The sequence below is a fragment of the Salvelinus sp. IW2-2015 genome, unplaced genomic scaffold (genome assembly GCF_002910315.2).
Source record: "Salvelinus sp. IW2-2015 unplaced genomic scaffold, ASM291031v2 Un_scaffold1659, whole genome shotgun sequence".
In the NCBI taxonomy this organism is placed as follows: domain Eukaryota; kingdom Metazoa; phylum Chordata; class Actinopteri; order Salmoniformes; family Salmonidae; genus Salvelinus; species Salvelinus sp. IW2-2015.
Window position 1 is genome coordinate 65678 of NW_019943067.1, and position 21354 is coordinate 87031.

General features: G+C 40.5%; 1 protein-coding gene across 1 annotated transcript in view; it reads left to right on the forward strand.

Annotated features, from left to right (window-relative positions):
* LOC112071605 (glutamate receptor ionotropic, kainate 1) overlaps nucleotides 1-21354 on the forward strand; it is a 112355-nt gene that overhangs the window by 19657 nt on the left and 71344 nt on the right. Inside the window, 2 exon segments of the mRNA XM_024139042.2 lie at nucleotides 8642-8736; nucleotides 16434-16596. Coding sequence (XP_023994810.2) covers nucleotides 8642-8736; nucleotides 16434-16596 — 258 coding nt within the window.

The following is a 21354-nucleotide window of genomic DNA, read 5'->3' on the forward strand; positions in this document are numbered from 1 at the left end:
ATATCCCCTTTAAGGGCCTGGTCAAATCTCTGTCTGTATCCCCTTTAGGGCCTGGTCAAATCTCTGTCTGTATCCCCTTTAGGGCCTGGTCAAATCTCTGTCTGTATCCCTTTAGGGCCCTGGTCAAATCTCTGTCTGTATCCCTACCTTTAGGGCCTGGTCAAATCTCTGTCTGTATCCCTTTAGGGCCTGGTCAAATCTCTGTCTGTATCCCTTTAAGGGCCGCTGCGTCTGTATCCACAAGTAATGCAGTAACTTCAGAAAGTATTCACACCCTTGACTAATTCCACATTTTGTTGTGTTACAAAGTGGGATAAAAATTGTATTTAATTGTCATTTTCTTGTCAACGATATTCATAAAATACTCTGTACGTGAAAAGTGGAAAGAAAGATTCTAACATTTGTAAAAAGTCAGGAAAAATAAAACAGTTAAATACAGGTTGAAGAAATAGAAATACAGGTACTGCAGCTACAGTTGAAGTCGAAGTTTACATACACTTAGGTTGGAGTCATTAAAAACTCATTTTTCAACCACTCCACAAATTTTCTTGTTAACAAACTATAGTTTTGGCAAGTCGGTTAGGACATCTACTTTGTGCATGACACAAGTCATTTTCCCAACAATTGTTTACAGACAGATTATTTCACTTATAATTCACTGTATCACAATTCCAATGGGTCAGAAGTTTACATACACAAGTTGACTGCCTTTAAACAGCTTGTAAAATTCCAGAAATTATGTCATGGCTTTAGAAACTTCTGATAGGCTAATTGAAATAATTTGAGGTGTACCTGTGGAGTATTTCAAGGCCTACCTTCAAACGCGTGCCTCTTTGCTTGAATCATGGGAAATCTTAAAGAAATAAACCAAAAAAACTTGTAAGACCTCCACAATTCTTGTTCATCCTTGGGAGAAATTTCCAAATGCCTGAAGGTAGCCACGTTCATTTGTACAAACATAGTAAGCAAGTATAACCAATGGGACCACGCAGCCGTCATACAGCTCCGGAAGGAGACGTGTTCTGTCTCCTAGAGATGAACGTACTTTGGTTCGAAAAGTGAAAATCAATCCCAGAACAACAGCAAAGGAACTTGTGAAGATGCTGGAGGAAAAGGTACAAAAGTAATCAATATCACAGTAAAAGAGTCCTATATAACATAATATGAAGACCGCCCAGCAAGGAAGAAGCCACTGCTCCAAAACCGCATAAAAAAGCCAGACTATAGTTTGCAACTTGACATGGGGACAAAGATCGTACTTTTTGGAGAAATGTCCTCTGGTCTGATGAAACAAAATAGAACTGTTTGGCCATAATGACATCGTTATGTTTGGAGGGAAAAGGAGGATGCTTGCAAGCAAAGAACACTACCCCCAACCGTGAAGCACGGGGGTGGCAGCATCATGTTGTTGGGGTGCTTTGCTGCAGGAGGGACTGGTGCACTTCACAAAATAGATGGCATCAGAGGCAGAAAAATTATGTGGATATATTGAAGCAACATCTCAAGACATCAGTCAGGAAGTTAAGCGGTCGCAAATGGGTCTTCCAAATGGACAATGCCCAAGCAATACTTCAAAGTTGTGGCAAAATGGCTTAAGGACAACAAAGTCAAGGTATTGGAGGTGGCCATCACAAAGCCCTGACCTCAATCCATAGAAAATCTGTGGGCAGAACTGAAAAAGCGTGTGCAAGCAAGGAGGCCTACAAACCCGACTAAGTTACACCAGGTCTGTAGGGGAATGGGCCAAAATTCACCAACTTATTGTGGAAGCTTGGGAAGCTTGTGGAAGCTTGTACCCAAAACATTTGACCCAAGTTAACAATTTAAAGGCAATGCTACCAAATACTAATTGAGTGTATGTAAACTTCTGACCCACTGGGAATGTGATGAAAGAAATAAAAGCTGAAATAAATAATTCTCTCTACTATTATTCTGACATTTCACAATCATAAAATAAAGTGGTGATCCTAACTGACCTAACACAGGGAATATTTACTAGGATTAAATGTCAGGAATTGTGAAAAACTGAGTTTAAATGTATTTGGCTAAGGTGTATGTAAACTTCCGACTTCAACAGTATCTTGATTGGATAAGTATTCAGCCCCTGACTCAATACATGTTAGAATCACCTTTGGCAGTCAATACAGCCGTGTGTCTTTCTGGGTTAGTCTCTAAAAGTTTCCACACCTGGATTGTGGCAATATTTGCACGTTATTCTTCAAGCTCTGTCAAATTGGTTGTTGATCAATCAATCAATCCAATGATTTATAAAGCCCTTCTTACATCAGCTGATGTCACAAAGTGCTGTACAGACCCAGCCTAAAACCCCAAACTGCAAGCAATGCAGGTGTAGAAGCACGGCGGCTAGGAAAAACTCCCTAGAAAGACCAGAACCTAGGAAGAAACCTAGAGAGGAACACAGGCTATGAGGGGTGGCCAGTCCTCTTCTGGCTGTGCCGGGTGGAGATTATAACAGAACATGCCAAGATGTTCAAATGTTCATAGATGACCAGCAGGGTCAAATAATAATAATCACAGTTGTCGAGGGTGAAGCAGGTCAGCACCGGATCATTGCTAGAACACCATTGTCAGGTCTTACATCAATTTTCAAGTAGATTTAAATCAAAACTGTCACTCAGCCAGTCAGGAACATTCACTGTCTTCTTGGTAAGCTACTCCAGTGTATATTTGGCCGTGTGTTTTAGGTTATTGTCCTACTGAAAGGGGAATTCATCTCCCAGTGTCTGGTGGAATGCAGACTGAACCAGGTTTTCCTCTAGGATTTTGCCTGTGCTTAGCTTCATTCTGTTGCTTTTTTATCCTGAAAAACTCACCAGTCCTTAATGATTACAAGCATTCCTATAACATGATGCAGCCACCACTATGCTTGAAAATATGGAGAGTCGTACTCAGTAGTGTGTTGTATTGGATTTGCCCCAAACATAACACATAAACAACTCCAGTGTATATTTGGACTTGTTTTCTTGGTTATTGTCCTGCTGAAAGGGGAATTTGTCTCCCAGTGCCTGTTGGAAAGCCTGTGCTTAGCTCTATCACAACCACTAACTCTGCAACTGTTTTACAGTCACCATTGGCCTCATGGTGAAATCCTGACCTGTTCTTCCTCTCAGCAACTGAGTTAGGAAGGACGCCTGTATCTTTGTAGTGACTTGGTGTATTGATACACCATCAAAGTGTAATTAATAACTTCACCATGCTCAGAGGAATATTCATGTTTTGAAATGTATTTTTAATCTACCAATAGGTGCCTTCTTTGCGAGGGCATTGGAAACTCCCTGGTCTTTGTGGTTGAATCTGTGTTTGAAATGCATGCTCGACTGAGGAACCTTAATAGATAATTGTATGTGTGGGGTACAGAGATGAGGATCTCATTCAAAAAATCTGGTTTATTGCACCACAGACTGAGGCCATGCAACTTATTATGTGACTTGTTAAGGCTATTTTCTACTCCTGATCTTACATAGGGGTTGAACACTTAACAAGACATTTCAACTTTTTTTTTTTTGCTTTTTATTAATAAATGTAAAAATTTAAAACATAATTCTACTTTGGCATCAATTGGGCATGGTGTGTTTGCCAGTGAATGAAAATCTAAATGTTATCTATTTAAAAATCAGGCTGTAAAAATATAAATGTGGAAAAAGTCAAGGGGTGTGATACTTTCTGAAGGTAATAGGAGCCATTTGAGGTGCAGAAATAACAGTCCCTCTCTACTGTCCCTCTCCCAGCCTGTGACCAGGTTTGCTGCTGGTGTCGGGCGGTTGTTTGGTCTTCTCTCACGCTCCTCCGTAAGTGCTGTCCAGTCCATCTGCAATGCTCTGGAGGTGAGACACTATACATACAGTGGTTCCTGCTTTAAAAGTTACGAGTTTCCACACAGCGGGACTTAGAGGTACCCAGCGTCACGGCGTCATTGGCTCAGAAACCACATAGGGGTAGTTAGAGCCTCAATTAGTCCTTTGGGTCCAAGGTTTTTTATATGACGCAATCATATCGAGTGGGTCCACATGACGAATTTGAGCGAGCCACCCGTCCCTGGTGACTTTTCAGCAAAAGATGGCTGTACAAAACATTACATGGAGCTTAAATTAAGTAATTATAATGTCATAAACGAAGTCAAGCAAAAAATGTACAATTGAGAGGAATATGTTAGTTACATGTAGAGACAAACGATTGTGCATATTTTTTGGTCATAAACTTAATTTACGAAAATTCGCAATTAGCAAGTTTTTTTTCGTCCTTATCCAATATCAGCGTGTAAATCAAAACTCAATTCTTTGCATGATGCTGTGTCTGCATGTACAGTGGGGCGCAAAAAAAGTATTTACGTCAGCCACCAATTGGTGCAAGTTCTCCTTAAAAAGATGAGATGAGGCTGTAATTTTCATGCATAGGTACACTTTCAACTAGCTACAGACTCAAAAATGAGAAAAACCAATTCCAGAAAATCACATTGTAGGATTTTTATGAATTTATTTACAAATTATGGTGAAAATAGTATTTGGTTTCATAACAAAAGTTTGTCTCAATTACTTTGTTATATACCTTTGTTGGCAATGACAGAGGTCAAACGTTTTCTGTAGTATTCACAAGGTTTTCCCACACTGTTGCTGGTATTTTTGGCGCCTTCTCCATGCAGATCTCCTCCTAGAGTAGTGATGTTTGGGGCTGTTGCTGGGCAACACGGACTTTCATCCCTCCAAAGATTTTCTATGGGGTTTTGAGATCTGGAGACTGCTAGGCCACTCCAGGATCTTGAAATGCTTCTTAGAAGCACTCCTTCGTTGGCCCCGGGCGGTGTGTTTGGGATCATTGGTCATGCTGAAAGACCCAGCGCACGTTTCATCCTTCAATGCCCTTTGCTGATGGAAGGAGGTTTTCACTCAAAATCTCACGATACATGGCCCCATTCATTCTTTCCTTTACACGGATCAGCTCGTCCTGGTCTTTGCGAAAAACAGCCCCAAATGCATGATGTTACCACGCGGCCCATGCTTCAGCAGTAGGTATGTGTTCTTGGGAGTGGCAACTCAGCATTCTTTGTCCTCCAACACGACGAATTTGAGCTTTTACCAAAAGGTTATTATTTTGGTTTCATCTGACCATATGACATTCTCCCAGTCTTCTTCTGGATCATACAAATGCTCTCTAGCAATTTCAGACGGGCCTGGACATGTACTGCTAAGCAGGGGGACTGTCTGGCATGCAAGGAATTTAGTCCTTTGGCGGCGTGTGTGTTACTGATTGGTAGGCTTTTGTTACTTTGGTCAGCTCTCTGTAGGTCATTCTACTAGGTCCCCCGTGGGGTTCTGGGATTTTTGGCTCACGTTTCTTGTGATATTTTGACCCACGGGGTGAGATCTTGCGTGGAGCCCAAGATCGAGGGAGATTATCAGTGGTCTTGTATGTTTCCATTTCTAATACTTGGCTTCCCCAGTTTTGATTCTTCAACCAAGCTACCTTACATATTGCACGATTCAGTCTCCCAGCTGGTGCAGCGTCTACAAGTTTGTTTCTGTGTCCTTTGACAGCTCTTTGGTCTTGGCCATAGTGGAAGTTTGGAGTGTGACTGTTTTGAGGTGTGGACAGGTTGTCTTTTATACTGATAACAATTCAGACAGGTGCCATAATACAGGTAAGGAGTAGAGGACAGAGGAGCCTCTTAAGAAGAAGTTTAAGTCTGTGAGAGCAGAAATCTTGTTTGTTTGTAGTGACAAATACTTCTTTTCCACCATAATTTTGCAAATAAATTCATTAAAAATCTACCAATGTGATTTTCTGGATTTTTTTGTCTGTCATAGTTGAAGTGTACTATGATGACACATTAAGGCCTTCTCATCTTTTTAAGTGGGAGAACTTGCACAATTGGTGGTTGACTAAATACTTTTTTGCCCACTGTATGTATTTACAATTATACACTTAACAGTGGTTAACGCACTCTTCTCCTGGGAATAAATTATTACACATTGTAACTATGCAATAGACTAGAAAATGATTTAAGTAAGCTGATTTGTATATACAGAAATACAAATTAGTGCTCTGCCAACACGCCCCAAGCGAGCCACTCAGGTGGAGAATGACGCATGTAGGAAGAGGCAGGAACGAGATGGGAAGTACCAATCGCAGGCTATTTGCTCTGAGTCAGGGATAATATGTTAGGGCCCTGGTCAAATCTCTGTCTGTATCCCCTTTAGGGCCCTGGTCAAATCTCTGTCTGTATCCCCTTTAGGGCCCTGGTCAAATCTCTGTCTGTATCCCCTTTAGGGCCCTGGTCAAAAGTAATGCAGTAACTTCAGAAAGTATTCACACCCTTGACTAATTCCACATTTTGTTGTGTTACAAAGTGGGATAAAAATGTATTTAATTGTCATTTTCTTGTCAACGATATTCATAAAATACTCTGTAACGTGAAAGTGGAAGAAAGATTCTAACATTTGTAAAAAGTCAGGAAAAATAAAACAGTCAAGGTATTGGAGTGGCCATCACAAAGCCCTGACCTCAATCCCATAGAAAATCTGTGGGCAGAACTGAAAAAGCGTGTGCAAGCAAGGAGGCCTACAAACCCGACTAAGTTACACCAGGTCTGTAGGGGGAATGGGCCAAAATTCACCCAACTTATTGTGGGAAGCTTGGGAAGCTTGTGGAAGCTTGTACCCAAAACATTTGACCCAAGTTAAACAATTTAAAGGCAATGCTACCAAATACTAATTGAGTGTATGTAAACTTCTGACCCACTGGGAATGTGATGAAAGAAATAAAAGCTGAAATAAATAATTCTCTCTACTATTATTCTGACATTTCACAATCATAAAATAAAGTGGTGATCCTAACTGACCTAACACAGGGAATATTTACTAGGATTAAATGTCAGGAATTGTGAAAAACTGAGTTTAAATGTATTTGGCTAAGGTGTATGTAAACTTCCGACTTCAACAGTATCTTGATTGGATAAGTATTCAGCCCCCTGACTCAATACATGTTAGAATCACCTTTGGCAGTCAATACAGCCGTGTGTCTTTCTGGGTTAGTCTCTAAAAGCTTTCCACACCTGGATTGTGCAATATTTGCACGTTATTCTTCAAGCTCTGTCAAATTGGTTGTTGATCAATCAATCAATCCAATGATTTATAAAGCCCTTCTTACATCAGCTGATGTCACAAAGTGCTGTACAGAAACCCAGCCTAAAACCCCAAACTGCAAGCAATGCAGGTGTAGAAGCACGGCGGCTAGGAAAAACTCCCTAGAAAGACCAGAACCTAGGAAGAAACCTAGAGAGGAACCAGGCTATGAGGGGTGGCCAGTCCTCTTCTGGCTGTGCCGGGTGGAGATTATAACAGAACATGCCCAAGATGTTCAAATGTTCATAGATGACCAGCAGGGTCAAATAATAATAATCACAGTTGTCGAGGGTGAAGCAGGTCAGCACCGGATCATTGCTAGAACACCATTGTCAGGTCTTACCATCAATTTTCAAGTAGATTTAAATCAAAACTGTCACTCAGCCAGTCAGGAACATTCACTGTCTTCTTGGTAAGCTACTCCAGTGTATATTTGGCCGTGTGTTTTAGGTTATTGTCCTACTGAAAGGGGAATTCATCTCCCAGTGTCTGGTGGAATGCAGACTGAACCAGGTTTTCCTCTAGGATTTTGCCTGTGCTTAGCTTCATTCTGTTGCTTTTTTATCCTGAAAAACTCACCAGTCCTTAATGATTACAAGCATTCCTATAACATGATGCAGCCACCACTATGCTTGAAAATATGGAGAGTCGTACTCAGTAGTGTGTTGTATTGGATTTGCCCCAAACATAACACATAAACAACTCCAGTGTATATTTGGACTTGTTTTCTTGGTTATTGTCCTGCTGAAAGGGGAATTTGTCTCCCAGTGCCTGTTGGAAAGCCTGTGCTTAGCTCTATCACAACCACTAAACTCTGCAACTGTTTTACAGTCACCATTGGCCTCATGGTGAAATCCCTGACCTGTTTCCTTCCTCTCCAGCAACTGAGTTAGGAAGGACGCCTGTATCTTTGTAGTGACTTGGTGTATTGATACACCATCCAAAGTGTAATTAATAACTTCACCATGCTCAGAGGAATATTCAATGTTTTGAAATGTATTTTTAATCTACCAATAGGTGCCCTTCTTTGCGAGGCATTGGAAAACCTCCCTGGTCTTTGTGGTTGAATCTGTGTTTGAAATGCACTGCTCGACTGAGGAACCTTATAGATAATTGTATGTGTGGGGTACAGAGATGAGGATCTCATTCAAAAAATCTGGTTTATTGCACACAGACTGAGGCCATGCAACTTATTATGTGACTTGTTAAGCTATTTTCTACTCCTGATCTTACATAGGGGTTGAACACTTAACAAGACATTTCAACTTTTTTTTTTTGCTTTTATTAATAAAATGTAAAAATTTAAAACATAATTCTACTTTGCCATCATTGGGCATGGTGTGTTTGCCAGTGAATGAAAATCTAAATGTTATCTATTTAAAATCAGGCTGTAAAAATATAAAATGTGGAAAAAGTCAAGGGGTGTGAATACTTTCTGAAGGTAATAAGGAGCCATTTGAGGTGCAGAAAATAACAGTCCCTCTCTACTGTCCCTCTCCCAGCCTGTGACCAGTTGGCTCTGGGTGTCGGGGCGGTGTTTGGTCCTTCTCACAGCTCCTCCGTCAGTGCTGTCCAGTCCATCTGCAATGCTCTGGAGGTGAGACACTATCACATACAGTGGTTCCTCCTTTAAAAGTTACGAGTTTCCACACAGCGGGACTTAGAGGTACCCAGCGTCACGGCGTCATTGCTCCAGACCACCACCAGGGGTAGTTAGAGCACTCATTATGCCTTTGGGTCCCAAGGTTTTTATATGACCAATCATATCGAGTGGGTCCAATGACGAATTTGACGCGAGCCACCCGTCCCTGGTGACTTTCTTCAGCAAAGATGGCTGACAAAACATTACAGTGGAAGCTAATTTAAGTAATTATAATGTCATAACGAGTCAAGCAAAAAATGTACAATTGAGAGGAATATGTTAGTTAATGTAGAGACAAACGATTGTGCATATTTTTTGGTCATAAACTTAATTTACGAAATTCGCAATTTAGCAAGTTTTTTTTCAGTCTTATCCAATATCAGGTGTATCAAACTCCAATTTTTGAATGATGCTGTGTCTGCATGTACAGTGGGGCAAAAAAGTATTTAGTCAGCCACCAATTGTGCAAGTTCTCCCACTTAAAAAGATGAGAGAGGCCTGTAATTTTCATCATAGGTACACTTCAACTACTACAGACAAAATGAGAAAAACAATTCCAGAAAATCACATTGTAGGATTTTTTATGAATTTATTTACAAATTATGGTGGAAAATAAGTATTTGGTCAATAACAAAAGTTTGTCTCAATACTTTGTTATATACCCTTTGTTGGCAATGACAGAGGTCAAACGTTTTCTGTAAGTCTTCACAAGGTTTTCACACACTGTTGCTGGTATTTTGGCCCATTACTCCATGCAGATCTCCTCTAGAGTAGTGATGTTTTGGGGCTGTTGCTGGGCAACACGGACTTTCAACTCCCTCCAAAGATTTTCTATGGGGTTGAGATCTGGAGACTGGCTAGGCCATCCAGGATCTTGAAATGCTTCTTACGAAGCCACTCCTTCGTTGCCCGGGCGGTGTGTTTGGGATCATTGTCATGCTGAAAGACCCAGCCACGTTTCATCTTCAATGCCCTTGCTGATGGAAGGAGGTTTTCACTCAAAATCTCACGATACATGGCCCCATTCATTCTTTCCTTTACACGGGATCAGTCGTCCTGGTCCCTTTGCAGAAAAACAGCCCCAAAGCATGATGTTACCACCCCCATGCTTTCACAGTAGGTATGGTGTTCTTGGATGCAACTCAGCATTCTTTGTCCTCCAAACACGACGAGTTGAGCTTTTACCAAAAAGTTATATTTTGGTTTCATCTGACCATATGACATTCTCCCAGTCTTCTTCGGTCATCCAAATGCTCTCTAGCAAACTTCAGACGGCCTGGACATGTACTGGCTTAAGCAGGGGACATGTCTGGCACTGCAGGATTTGAGTCCCTGGCGGCGTAGTGTGTTACTGATGGTAGGCTTTGTACTTTGGTCCCAGCTCTCTGTAGGTCATTCACTAGGTCCCCCCGTGGGGTTCTGGGATTTTTGCTCACCGTTCTGTGATCATTTTGACCCCACGGGGTGAGATCTTGCGTGGAGCCCAGATCGAGGGAGATTATCAGTGGTCTTGTATGTCTTCCATTTCCTAATAATTGCTTCCACAGTTGATTTCTTCAAACCAAGCTACTTACCTATTGCAGATTCAGTCTTCCCAGCCTGGTGCAGGTCTACAAGTTTGTTTCTGGTGTCCTTTGACAGCTCTTTGGTCTTGGCCATAGTGGAGTTTGGAGTGTGACTGTTTGAGGTTGTGGACAGGTGTCTTTTATACTGATAACAAGTTCAGACAGGTGCCATTAATACAGGTAACGAGTAGAGGACAGAGGAGCCTCTTAAAGAAGAAGTTACAGGTCTGTGAGAGCCAGAAATCTTGTTTGTTTGTAGGTGACCAAATACTTATTTTCCACCATAATTTGCAAATAAATTCATTAAAAATCCTACAATGTGATTTCTGGATTTTTTTTTGTTCGTCATAGTTGAAAGTGTACCTATGATGAAAATTACAGGCCTCTCTCATCTTTTTAAGTGGGAGAACTTGCACACATTGGTGGTTGACTAAATACTTTTTTGCCCCACTGTATGTATTTACAATATTACACTTCAACAGTGTTAACCACTCCTTCTCCTGGGACATAAATTATTACACATTGTAACTATGCAATAGACTAGAAACATGATTTAAGTAAAGGCTGATTTGTATATACAGAATACAAATTAGTGCATCTGCCAACACGCCCACAAGCGAGCCACTCAGGTGGAGAATGACGCAGTAAGAGAGCAGAACGAAGTGGGAGTACCAATCCAGGCTATTTGCTCTGAGTCAGGGATAATAATGTAATGAAACAAGCAGGAGCAGGTGTTCGAACCAACATTCTCAACATTCTAGAACAAAGTTCAGCACGCTATCGACTGTGGCCCAATGTATTAATGGGGTTGGGGCCGATTGTGGGCAAAACACTTTATCAATTGGAATCTTTAACGTGGAAAGGGGGAAAAGGTATTATTATTAGGTTTTCACAAGCGTAGTAGGGTGGGCTACTAGCTGAACAATAACCTTTACTAAAGAATTGTATAAATAGCCGAGCTAGGCATGAACCTCCTTCCCAACTTGCAACAAATAATTAGTATCTATCTATCCACATCTACCTACACACGTATCTACCTACACACAGTTAATGTTATGAAAACAAAAACTGTATATTATAAACAGTTGAAGTCAGAAGTTTACATACACCTTAGCCAAATACATTTAAAACTCAGTTTTTCACAATTCCTGACATTTAATCCTAGTAAAAATTCCTTGTCTTAGGTCAGTTAGGATCACCACTTTATTTTAAGAGTGTGAAATGTCAGAATAATAGTATGAGAGATGATTTATTTCAGCTTTTATTTCTTTCATCACATTCCCAGTGGGTCAGAAGTTTACATACACTCAATTAGTATTTGTAGCATTAACTTTTAAATTGTTAAACTTGGTCAAACGTTTCGGGTAGCCTTCCACAAGCTTCCCACAATAAGTTGGGTGAATTTTGAGTCAGGTTTGTAGGCCTTCTTGCTCGCACACGCTTTTTCAGTTCTGCCCACATATTCTCTATGGGATTGAGGTCAGGGCTTTGTGATGGCCACTCCAATACCTTGACTTTGTTGTTCTTAAGCCATTTTCCACAACTTTGGAAGTATGCTTGGGGTCATTGTCCATTTGGAAGACCCATTTGCGACCAAGCTTTAACTTCCTGACTGATGTCTTGAGATGTTGCTTCAGTATATCCACATAATTTTCCTGCTTCATGATGACATCTATTTTTGTGAAGTGCACCAGTCCCTCCTGCAGCAAAGCACCCCCACAACATGATGCTGCCACCCCCGTGCTTCACGGTTGGGATGGTGTTCTTCAGCTTGCAAGCCTCCCACTTTTCCCTCCAAAATAACGATGGTCATTATGGCCAAAACAGTTCTATTTTTGATTCATCAGACCAGAGGACATTTTTCCAAAAAGTACGAACTTTGTCCCCATGTGCAGTTGCAAACCGTAGTCTGGCTTTTTTATGGTGGTTTTGGAGCAGTGGCGTCTTCCTTGCTGAGCGCCTTTCAGGTTATGTCGATATAGGACTCGTTTTACTGTGGATATAGATACTTTTGTACCTGTTTCCTCCAGCATTCTCACATGGTCCTTTGCTGTTATTCTGGGATTGATTTGTACTTTTCGCCCCAAAACATTAATCTCTAGGAAGACAGAAGGCGTCTCCTTCCTGAGCGGTAAGACGGCTGCTAGGTCCCATGGTGTTTATACTTGCGTACTATTGTTTGTACAGATGAACGTGGACCTTCAGGCGTTTGGAAATTGCTCCCAGGGATGAACCAGACTTGTGGAGGTCTACAATTTGTTTCTGAGGTCTTGGCTGATTTCTTTCGATTTTCCCATGATGTCAGGCAAAGAGGCACTGAGTTTGAAGGTAGGCCTTGAAATACATCCACAGGTCCACCTCCAATTGACTCAAACGATGTCATTTAGCCTATCAGAAGCTTCTAAAGCCATGACATCATTTCTTGGAATTTTCCAAGCTGTTTAAAGGCACAGTCAACTTAGTGTATGTTAACTTCTGACCCACTGGAATTGTGATACACTAAATTTTAAGTGAAATAATCTGTCTGTAAACAATTGTTGGAAAAATTACTTGTGTCATGCACAAAGTAGATGTCCTACCCGACTTGCCAAAACTATAGTTTGTTAACAAGAAATGTGTGGAGTGGTTGAAAAATGAGTTTGAATGACTCCAACCTAAGTGTATGTAAACTTCCGACTTTAACTGTATATATGTTACCAAAAAGAAAGGAGGACCAAGGCACTCTTCATATAATTAATTTAAATGCCTTTATTTGTATGGCATGTTCAATAGAAACAAAGTTTAAAAATCTGGACGTGCTTTCGGCTGCATGGCCTTCGTCAGGGAGTACAAAGAAATAATACAATGTCCTCTTTTGAACAGCTTTTCCAATTAGCCCTAATTTGAAGAGGGAGTGGTTACAAAGTTGATTGGACAACACCTAGTAAGCAATACTATACACATTAAAAATATATTTTTTATTTCTCCAAAATTAAGGCGTGCCGTGTAAAGGCACGGGGGACGAAGACCAAAGAAACACGTAACAAAACACAGGGTTGAAACCCAAACAAAAGAGCGAGGAGTACCTCGAATAAATAACACATGCGCACAATGATTAACACATGGGACGAGACCCGTAATCATCTGCGCAATTCACAAAGGGCACGAAAGCCCAAAACACACAGCACAGGTACTCACACGCACCAACGGACATTGTAACAATAATCGACCGCCCAATGGAAACCAAAGGGTACACTTACACAAGTACTAATCAGTGGGAATAGAGGACAGGTGTGCGTAATGAAAATTCCAGAGGGATTCGGGAAAATATATATATATTGGTCATGGCATCTCGGTGCAAGAGCCTTTACTACAGTCCCTGGTTCGAATTCAGGCTGTATCACATCTGACCGTGATTGGGAGTGCCATAGGGTGGCGCACAATTGGCCCAGCGTCATCCGGGTTTGGCCGGGGTAGGCCTTCATTGTAAATAAGAATTGTTCTTACCTGACTTGCCTAGTTAAATAAAGGTTAAATTTAAAAAACAACTGGCGGCAACCGCAGCGCAATCAATAGGAGGTGAACAGTGGCTGGTGCTGAAAATATAGCTTGTTGTGCAAGTGTTGCACACCAACAGATGGAGAAAACCTACACCAGTCGAGCAATTCATTTCAACAATAATCTTCATGTTGACTGAATATAAGATTGTGATGTCTGCTAAATAATCAAGTTAGGTTTCTCCAGAAATAAATAACAAACTAAATAACAAACTGACTTCATTTACAAATTAGTGAGAATTTCTCACCCCATGTTCAAGAATTGCCCTTTTTCCTCGCTCACTCTAGGTTAAATGAAAACTGAATCTCCAAAATATCATTACTTTTTAAACAAAGTGATTATTATTATTAATTCATTTAGAATTATATAAAAGCCCCTTAGATATTCTCAGATATTCTCACAGATCCTAACGGAAAAAGCCCCTTAAATATTAATATAGAGTCCACCAATCCTCTTAATGTAATTATTGGTGGAGAGTCATGTCATTGATATTTTTTTCTTTTTTTCGATATATACTGTAGGTCTACCATAGGAGAAATGAGTCTTACTGGTGTTGAGTAATGTGCTGTTAACTTCTCTCAGCTACGGATCACTTTTACGGGATCACATTTCTTAGCAACCTGCTAAAATTGCAGTGTGCCAAATCCAAAAATATTACAAAAAATATTTATAATCATGCAATCACAAGTGAAATATACCAAAACACAGTTTAGCTTGTTGTTAATCCACCTATTCTGTCAGATTTTGAAAATATACTTTACAGCGAAAGAAATCCAAGCTTTTGTGAATGTAGCTTTCAATGCTACAACAAGCTAGCCTTATATTAGCTTGGTTAGCTTGGTCACAAAAGTCAGAAAAGCAATGAAATTAATCGCTTACCTTTGATAATCTTCGGATGTTTCCACTCACGAGACTCCCAGTTACACAACAAATGTTATTTTTGTTTGATAAATATTATTTGTATCACAAAAAAACGCCATTTGGGTTGCGCATTATGCTCAGAAAATCAAAGCCGTGTTATGTTCGACAAATTCCAAAAAGTATCCGCAATGGTCGTAGAAACATGTCAAATGTTTTTTATAATCAATCCTCGGGTTGTTTTTAACCAACATAATCGCTAATATTTCAACCGGACCATTACCTATTCAATAAGAGACAAACGGAAAATGGTGAGCTCCTCTCGCGTTCCCAGGAACTATTCGGAGGACACTTGACTAGTTTTGAAAAAACTTGTTCATTTTTCAAAATAAAAGCCTGAAACTATGTCTAAAGCCTGGTCACAGCCTGAGGAAGCCATTGGAAAAGGAATCTGGTTGATACCCCTTTAAATGGAGGTTAGACGGGCCAGGAAACACAGTTAAAAAAATATATATATCACTTCCGGGTTACATTTTCTCAGGTTTTTGCTTGCAGAATAAGTATTGTTATACTCACAGACAATATTTTGACAGTTTTGGAAACTTTGGAGTGTTTTCTATCCTAATCTGTAAATTATATGCATAGTCTACGATCTGGGCCAGAGAAAATGTCCGTTTACGTTGGGCACGTTATTTAAAAAAATTAAATAATTCTGACCCCTAACGCTAAGAGGTTAAAAATGGTGTTATTTATTTAAAGAGCATATTGAAGTTAGAAGCAAAAGCCTACAACTATTTTAGCATCGTTTCACGCTGCTCTGAGGTAAGCATGGGGACTGGTCTTGATAAATCAATAAGATTTTTATTTTCACTTAATCGCCGTTTGAGTATTGGTTAGACAATAATTAGAATATTAGAGTGCAGAAATGATATGCTCTTCGTGTAACCTTTATTTAACTAGGCAAGTCAGGTAAGAACAAATTCTTATTTACAAGGACAGCCTACTCCTTCCTCCCATTGTACAGCGCCATATTTTCCATTCCATCCTAACGGAAACCCTGAGTGTTTCGTTTTTTGTTTTTCTCTGAATAGAAACACCATAATATTAATCAAATTAATGAACCCAAATTTCTTAAAATCAATCCTGATATACTATGCTATTACAAAAAAAGGTTTTAAATTCTCTTTTAATGCCAATACGGAAGACTATCAAATCCTTATCAAAGATGCCCTCTGGTGGTCAAACTAGCAATAACTTGCATTAACAGAAAAAATGGCTGACAAACAGATAACGTGCCACAGAATGCTGCAGCAGCCCGCAAGGTGTGCCGCAGTATGACAAAACTTTTAAAGAAGGAACCACCGTAACTTAACATACCATCACACAACATAACATAGCACACCATCACATAACATCATATTGTTTAAAATTGATTGGTTGATTGATTGACTGATCGATTTTTTGGGGTAAAAACAATTTGTATCATTTAAAACCATTTAAAAGTACAAAGAATTCCCAGAGGAGAACACATGAAAGCTTTAAGCTTATTTCTAATGTGGTTCTCGAGTAAAATAAATAAAAACATTGCATTTGTGTTCCTCACATAACAAATGATCACTTAACATGACATCACTTAATTAACATATCATTACATTGATGAAAAATAAACATTGTATTTATGCCCCCCCTAAGGTACCCCATATCCAGACCCGGTGGAAACACCCCTCTGTGGACAACAAGGACAGCTTCTACATCAACCTGTACCCAGAGTATGCCTCCATCAGCAGAGCCATACTGGACATCGTACAGTACTACAAGTGGAAGACAGTCACCGTGGTTTACGAGGATGCAACTGGTGAGTGATCTAAACAGACAAAGGGAAGCGAGCACTGCCACTACCTCATTCTCAGACCAAGGTGGCAACAATTGAGGAGCAAACTTAAGTGAAGAGGATATTCAGCAACTCTTGGATGACAGTGAACGTTGAAGTTGAGAGACGTGTTCAGTAAGAGCTGAATTTCCCCTTCACTTCAGTTTGATCTTAACAGACAATTACCTGTGGTTTAGAAGACACATGTGGTCAATTATCTGACCTGGACAGTGAGACAGGTGTGATGGATGTCACTGGAAAGACCAGGAACATTGGGCCTAGATGTAGGCTAGGGGGGGACAGCAAAAGCTAAGGGTGATAGAGGATAGCCTTGGCAGGTTCCTCTAGCAATGCTACATTGAGAAGAGCCAACTTTCCTAGTAAAAGCAATGCTATAGGTCTTAGTAATCACATAGTTCTGTAGATTTGGGCTATTCTATATGTAAAAGGCATCAGCAGCAATGGCTCTAATAATATTGAAAGATTGTTTGCTTGCATCAGCCAAGAATGAGAGTAGTAGTAGCAGGGCCCATGGGCTTGGTCAAAAGTAGTGCAGTACATAGGAAATAGGGTGCTGTTTGGGATGCAGCCTAGGACTCTTCTTTGCTTTGTGTTAGTGGGATGTGCATGGTGTTATGAAGGGTTAGTAGTTGAAATACCTATACAGTGGGAATAAGTATTTGATACACTGCCGATTTTGCAGGTTTTCCTACTTACAAAGCATGTAGAGGTCTGTAAATTTTTTTATCATAGGTACACTTCAACTGTGAGAGACGGAATCTAAAAACAAAAATCCAGAAAAATCACATTGTATGATTTTTAAGTAATTAATTTGCATTTTATTGGCATGACATAAGTATTTGATACATCAGAAAAGCAGAACTTAATATTTGGTACAGAAACCTTTGTTTGCAATTACAGAGATCATACGTTTCCTGTAGTTCTTGACCAGGTTTGCACACACTGCAGCAGGGATTTTGGCCACTCCTCCATACAGACCTTCTCCAGATCTTTCAGGTTTCGGGGCTGTTGCTGGGCAATACGGACTTTCACATCCCTCCAAAGATTTTCAATTGGGTTCAGGTCTGGAGACTGGCTAGGCCACTCCAGGACCTTGAGATGCTTCTTACGGAGCCACTCCTTAGTTGCCCTGGCTGTGTGTTTCGGGTCGTTGTCATGCTGGAAGACCCAGCCACGACCATCTTCAATGCCTCTACTGAGGGAAGGAGGTTGTTGGCCAAGATCTCGCGATACATGGCCCCATCCATCCTCCCCTCAATACGGTGCAGTCGTCCTGTCCCTTTGCAGAAAAGCATCCCCAAAGAATAATGTTTCCACTCCATGCTTCCCCGGTTGGGATGGTGTTCTTGGGTTGTACTCATCCTTCTTCTTCCCCCAAACACGGCGAGTGAGTTTAGACCAAAAAGCTCTATTTTTGTCTCATCAGACCACATGACCTTCTCCATCCTCCTCTGGATCATCAGATGGTCATTGGCAAACTTCAGACGGGCCTGGACATGCGCTGGCTTGAGCAGGGGGACCTTGCGTGCGCTGCAGGATTTAATCCATGACGGCGTAGTGTGTTACTAATGGTTTCTTTGAGACTGTGGTCCCAGCTCTCTTCAGGTCATTGACCAGGTCCTGCCGTGTAGTTCTGGCTGATCCCTCACCTTCCTCATGATCATTGATGCCCCACGAGGTGAGATCTTGCATGGAGCCCAGACCGAGGTTGATTGACCGTCATCTTGAACTTCTTCCATTTCGAATAATTGCGCCAACAGTTTGTTGCCTTCTCATCAAGCTGCTTGCCTATTGTCCTGTAGCCCATCCCAGCCTTGTGCAGGTCTACAATTGTATCCCTGATGTCCTTACACAGCTCTCTTGTCTTGCGCATTGTGGAGAGGTTGGAGTCTGTTTGATTGAGTGTGTGGACAGGTGTCTTTTATACAGTAACGACTTCAAACAGGTGCAGTTAATACAGGTAATGAGTGGAGAACAGGAGGGCTTCTTAAAGAAAAACTAACAGGTCTGTGAGAGCCGGAATTCTTACTGGTTGGTAGGTGATCAAATACTTATGTCATCGCAATAAAATGCAAATTCATTACTTAAATATCATACAAGGTGATTTTCTGGATTTTTGTTTTAGATTCCGTCTCTCACAGTTGAAGTGTACCTATGATAAAAATTACAGACCTCAGAATTTTTTTTACAGAAAACCTGCAAAATCGCAGTGTTTCAAATACTTGTTCTCCCACTGTATATAGATGAAAATGTCACTCGGAGTGTTTGTTTATTAGTCTGGTCCCAGATCTGTTTACTAGCCTGGTCCGCAGATCTGTTATTAGTCTGGTCCAGATCTGTTTATTAGTCTGGTCCAGATCTGTTCATTAGCCTGGTCCCAGAATCTGTTTATTAGTCTGGTCCCAGTCTGTTTATTAGTCCTGGTCCAGATCTTTGTTTATTAGTCTGGTCCAGATTGTTTAAATTAGTCTGGTCCAGATCGTTTATTAGTCTGGTCCCAGATCTGTTTATTAGTCTGGTCCCAGATCGGTTTATTAGTCTGGTCCCAGATCTGTTTATTAGTCTGGTCCCAGATCTGTTTATTAGCCTGGTCCCAGATCTGTTATTTAGCCTGGTCCCAGATCTGTTTTATTAGCCTGTCCGCAGATCTGTTATTTGTCTGGTCCCAGATCTGTTTATTAAGTCTGGTCCCAGATCTGTTTATTAGTCTGTCCCAGATCTGTTTATTAGTCTGGTCCCAGATCTGTTTTATTACGTTGGTCCCAGATCTGTTTATTAGTCTGGTCCCAGATCTGTTTATTAGTCTGGTCCCAGATCTGTTTATTAGCCTGGTCCCAGATCTGTTTGTGCTGTGCTGTCTTGCAATGTGGCAATACAGTGGCATCATAAAGTATTCACACCCCTTGACTTTTTCTACATTTTGTTGTGTTACAGCCTGAATTTAAACTGGATTAAATTGAGATTTCGATGTTTTGTCACTGACCTATACACAATACCCCATAATGTCAAAGTGGATTTATGTTTTTCGAAATGTTTACAAATGATATAGAAATGAAAAGCTGAAATGTCTTGAGTCAATCAGTATTCAACCCCTTTGTTATGCCAAGCCTAAATACGTTCTGGGGTAAAGATTTGCTTAACAAGTCACATAATAAGCTGCATGGACTCTATGTGCAGTAAGTGTTTAACTTTTTTTATTATGACTACCTCATCGCTGTACCCCACACATACAATTATATGTAAGGTCCCTCAGTCAAGCAGTGAACAAATACCAGCGAGGTTTTCCATTGCCTCTCAAAGAAGGGTACCTATTGGTAGATGGATTTTGAAAAAAAGCACACATTGAATATCCCTTTGAGCATGGTGAAGTTATTCATTACACTTTGGATGGTGTATCAATACACCCAGTCTCTACAAAGATACAGGTGTCCTTCCTAACTCAGTTGCCGGAGAAGAAGGAAACCGCTCAGGGATTTCACCATGAGGACAATGGTGACTTTAAAACAATTGCGGAGTTTAGTGGTTGTGATAGAGCTAAGCACAGGCTTTCCAACAGGCACTGGGAGACAAACTCCCCTTTCAGCAGGACAATAACCTAGAACACAAAGCCAAATATACACTGGAGTTGTTTACCAAGACGACATTGAATGTTCCTGAGTGGCCTAGTTACATTTTTGACTTAAATTTGCCTGAAAATCTATGGCAAGACTTGAAAACGGCAGTCTAGCAATGATCAACAACTAACTTGACAGAGTTGAAGAATTTTAAATATAATAATGTGCAACATTTATTGTACAATCCAGGTGTGCAAAGCTCTTAGAGATGTACTCAGAAAGACTCACAGCTGTAATCACTCTTAGAGACTTACCCAGAAAGACTCAAAGCTGTAATCACTCTTAGAGACTTACCCAGAAAGACTCACAGCTGTAATCGCTGCCAAAGGTTATTCTAACTAACATGTATTGACTCAGGAGTGTAAATACTTATGTAAATGAAATATTTCTGTATTTCATTTTAAATAAATGTGCAAACATTTCTAAAAACCTATTTTCACTTTGTCGTTATATGATATTGCGTTTCGATGAGTGAGATTTATATTTTTTTTATCCGTTTTGAATTCAGGCTGTAACACAACAAAAAGGGGTATACATACTTTCTGAAGGCACTTTTAATCAATCCCACCTTGATTAAACTGTCCTCTACCATCCTACTCGAAACAATCCCTCTACCATCCTACTCTAAACAATCCCTCTACCATCCTACTCTAAACAATCCCTCTACCATCCTACTCTAAACAATCCCTCTACCATCCCTCTACCACCCACTCTAAACAATCCCTCTACCATCCTACTCTAAACAATCCCTCTACCATCCTACTCTAAACCACCCCTCTACCATCCTACTCTAACAATCCTCTACCATCCTACTCTAAACAATCCTCTACCATCCTACTCTAAACCACCCCTCTACACATCCTACTCTAAACAATCCCTCTACCCATGCCTAGCTCTAAACAATCCCTCTACCATCCTACTCTAAACAATCCTCTACCACCTACTCTACACAATCCCTCTACCATCCTACTCTAAACAATCCCCTACTCCATTCCTACTCTCAAACAATCCTCTACCATCCTACTCTAAAACCAATCCCTCTACCATCCTACTCTAAAACAATCCCTCTACACATCCTACCTCTAAAACCATCCCTCTACATCCACTC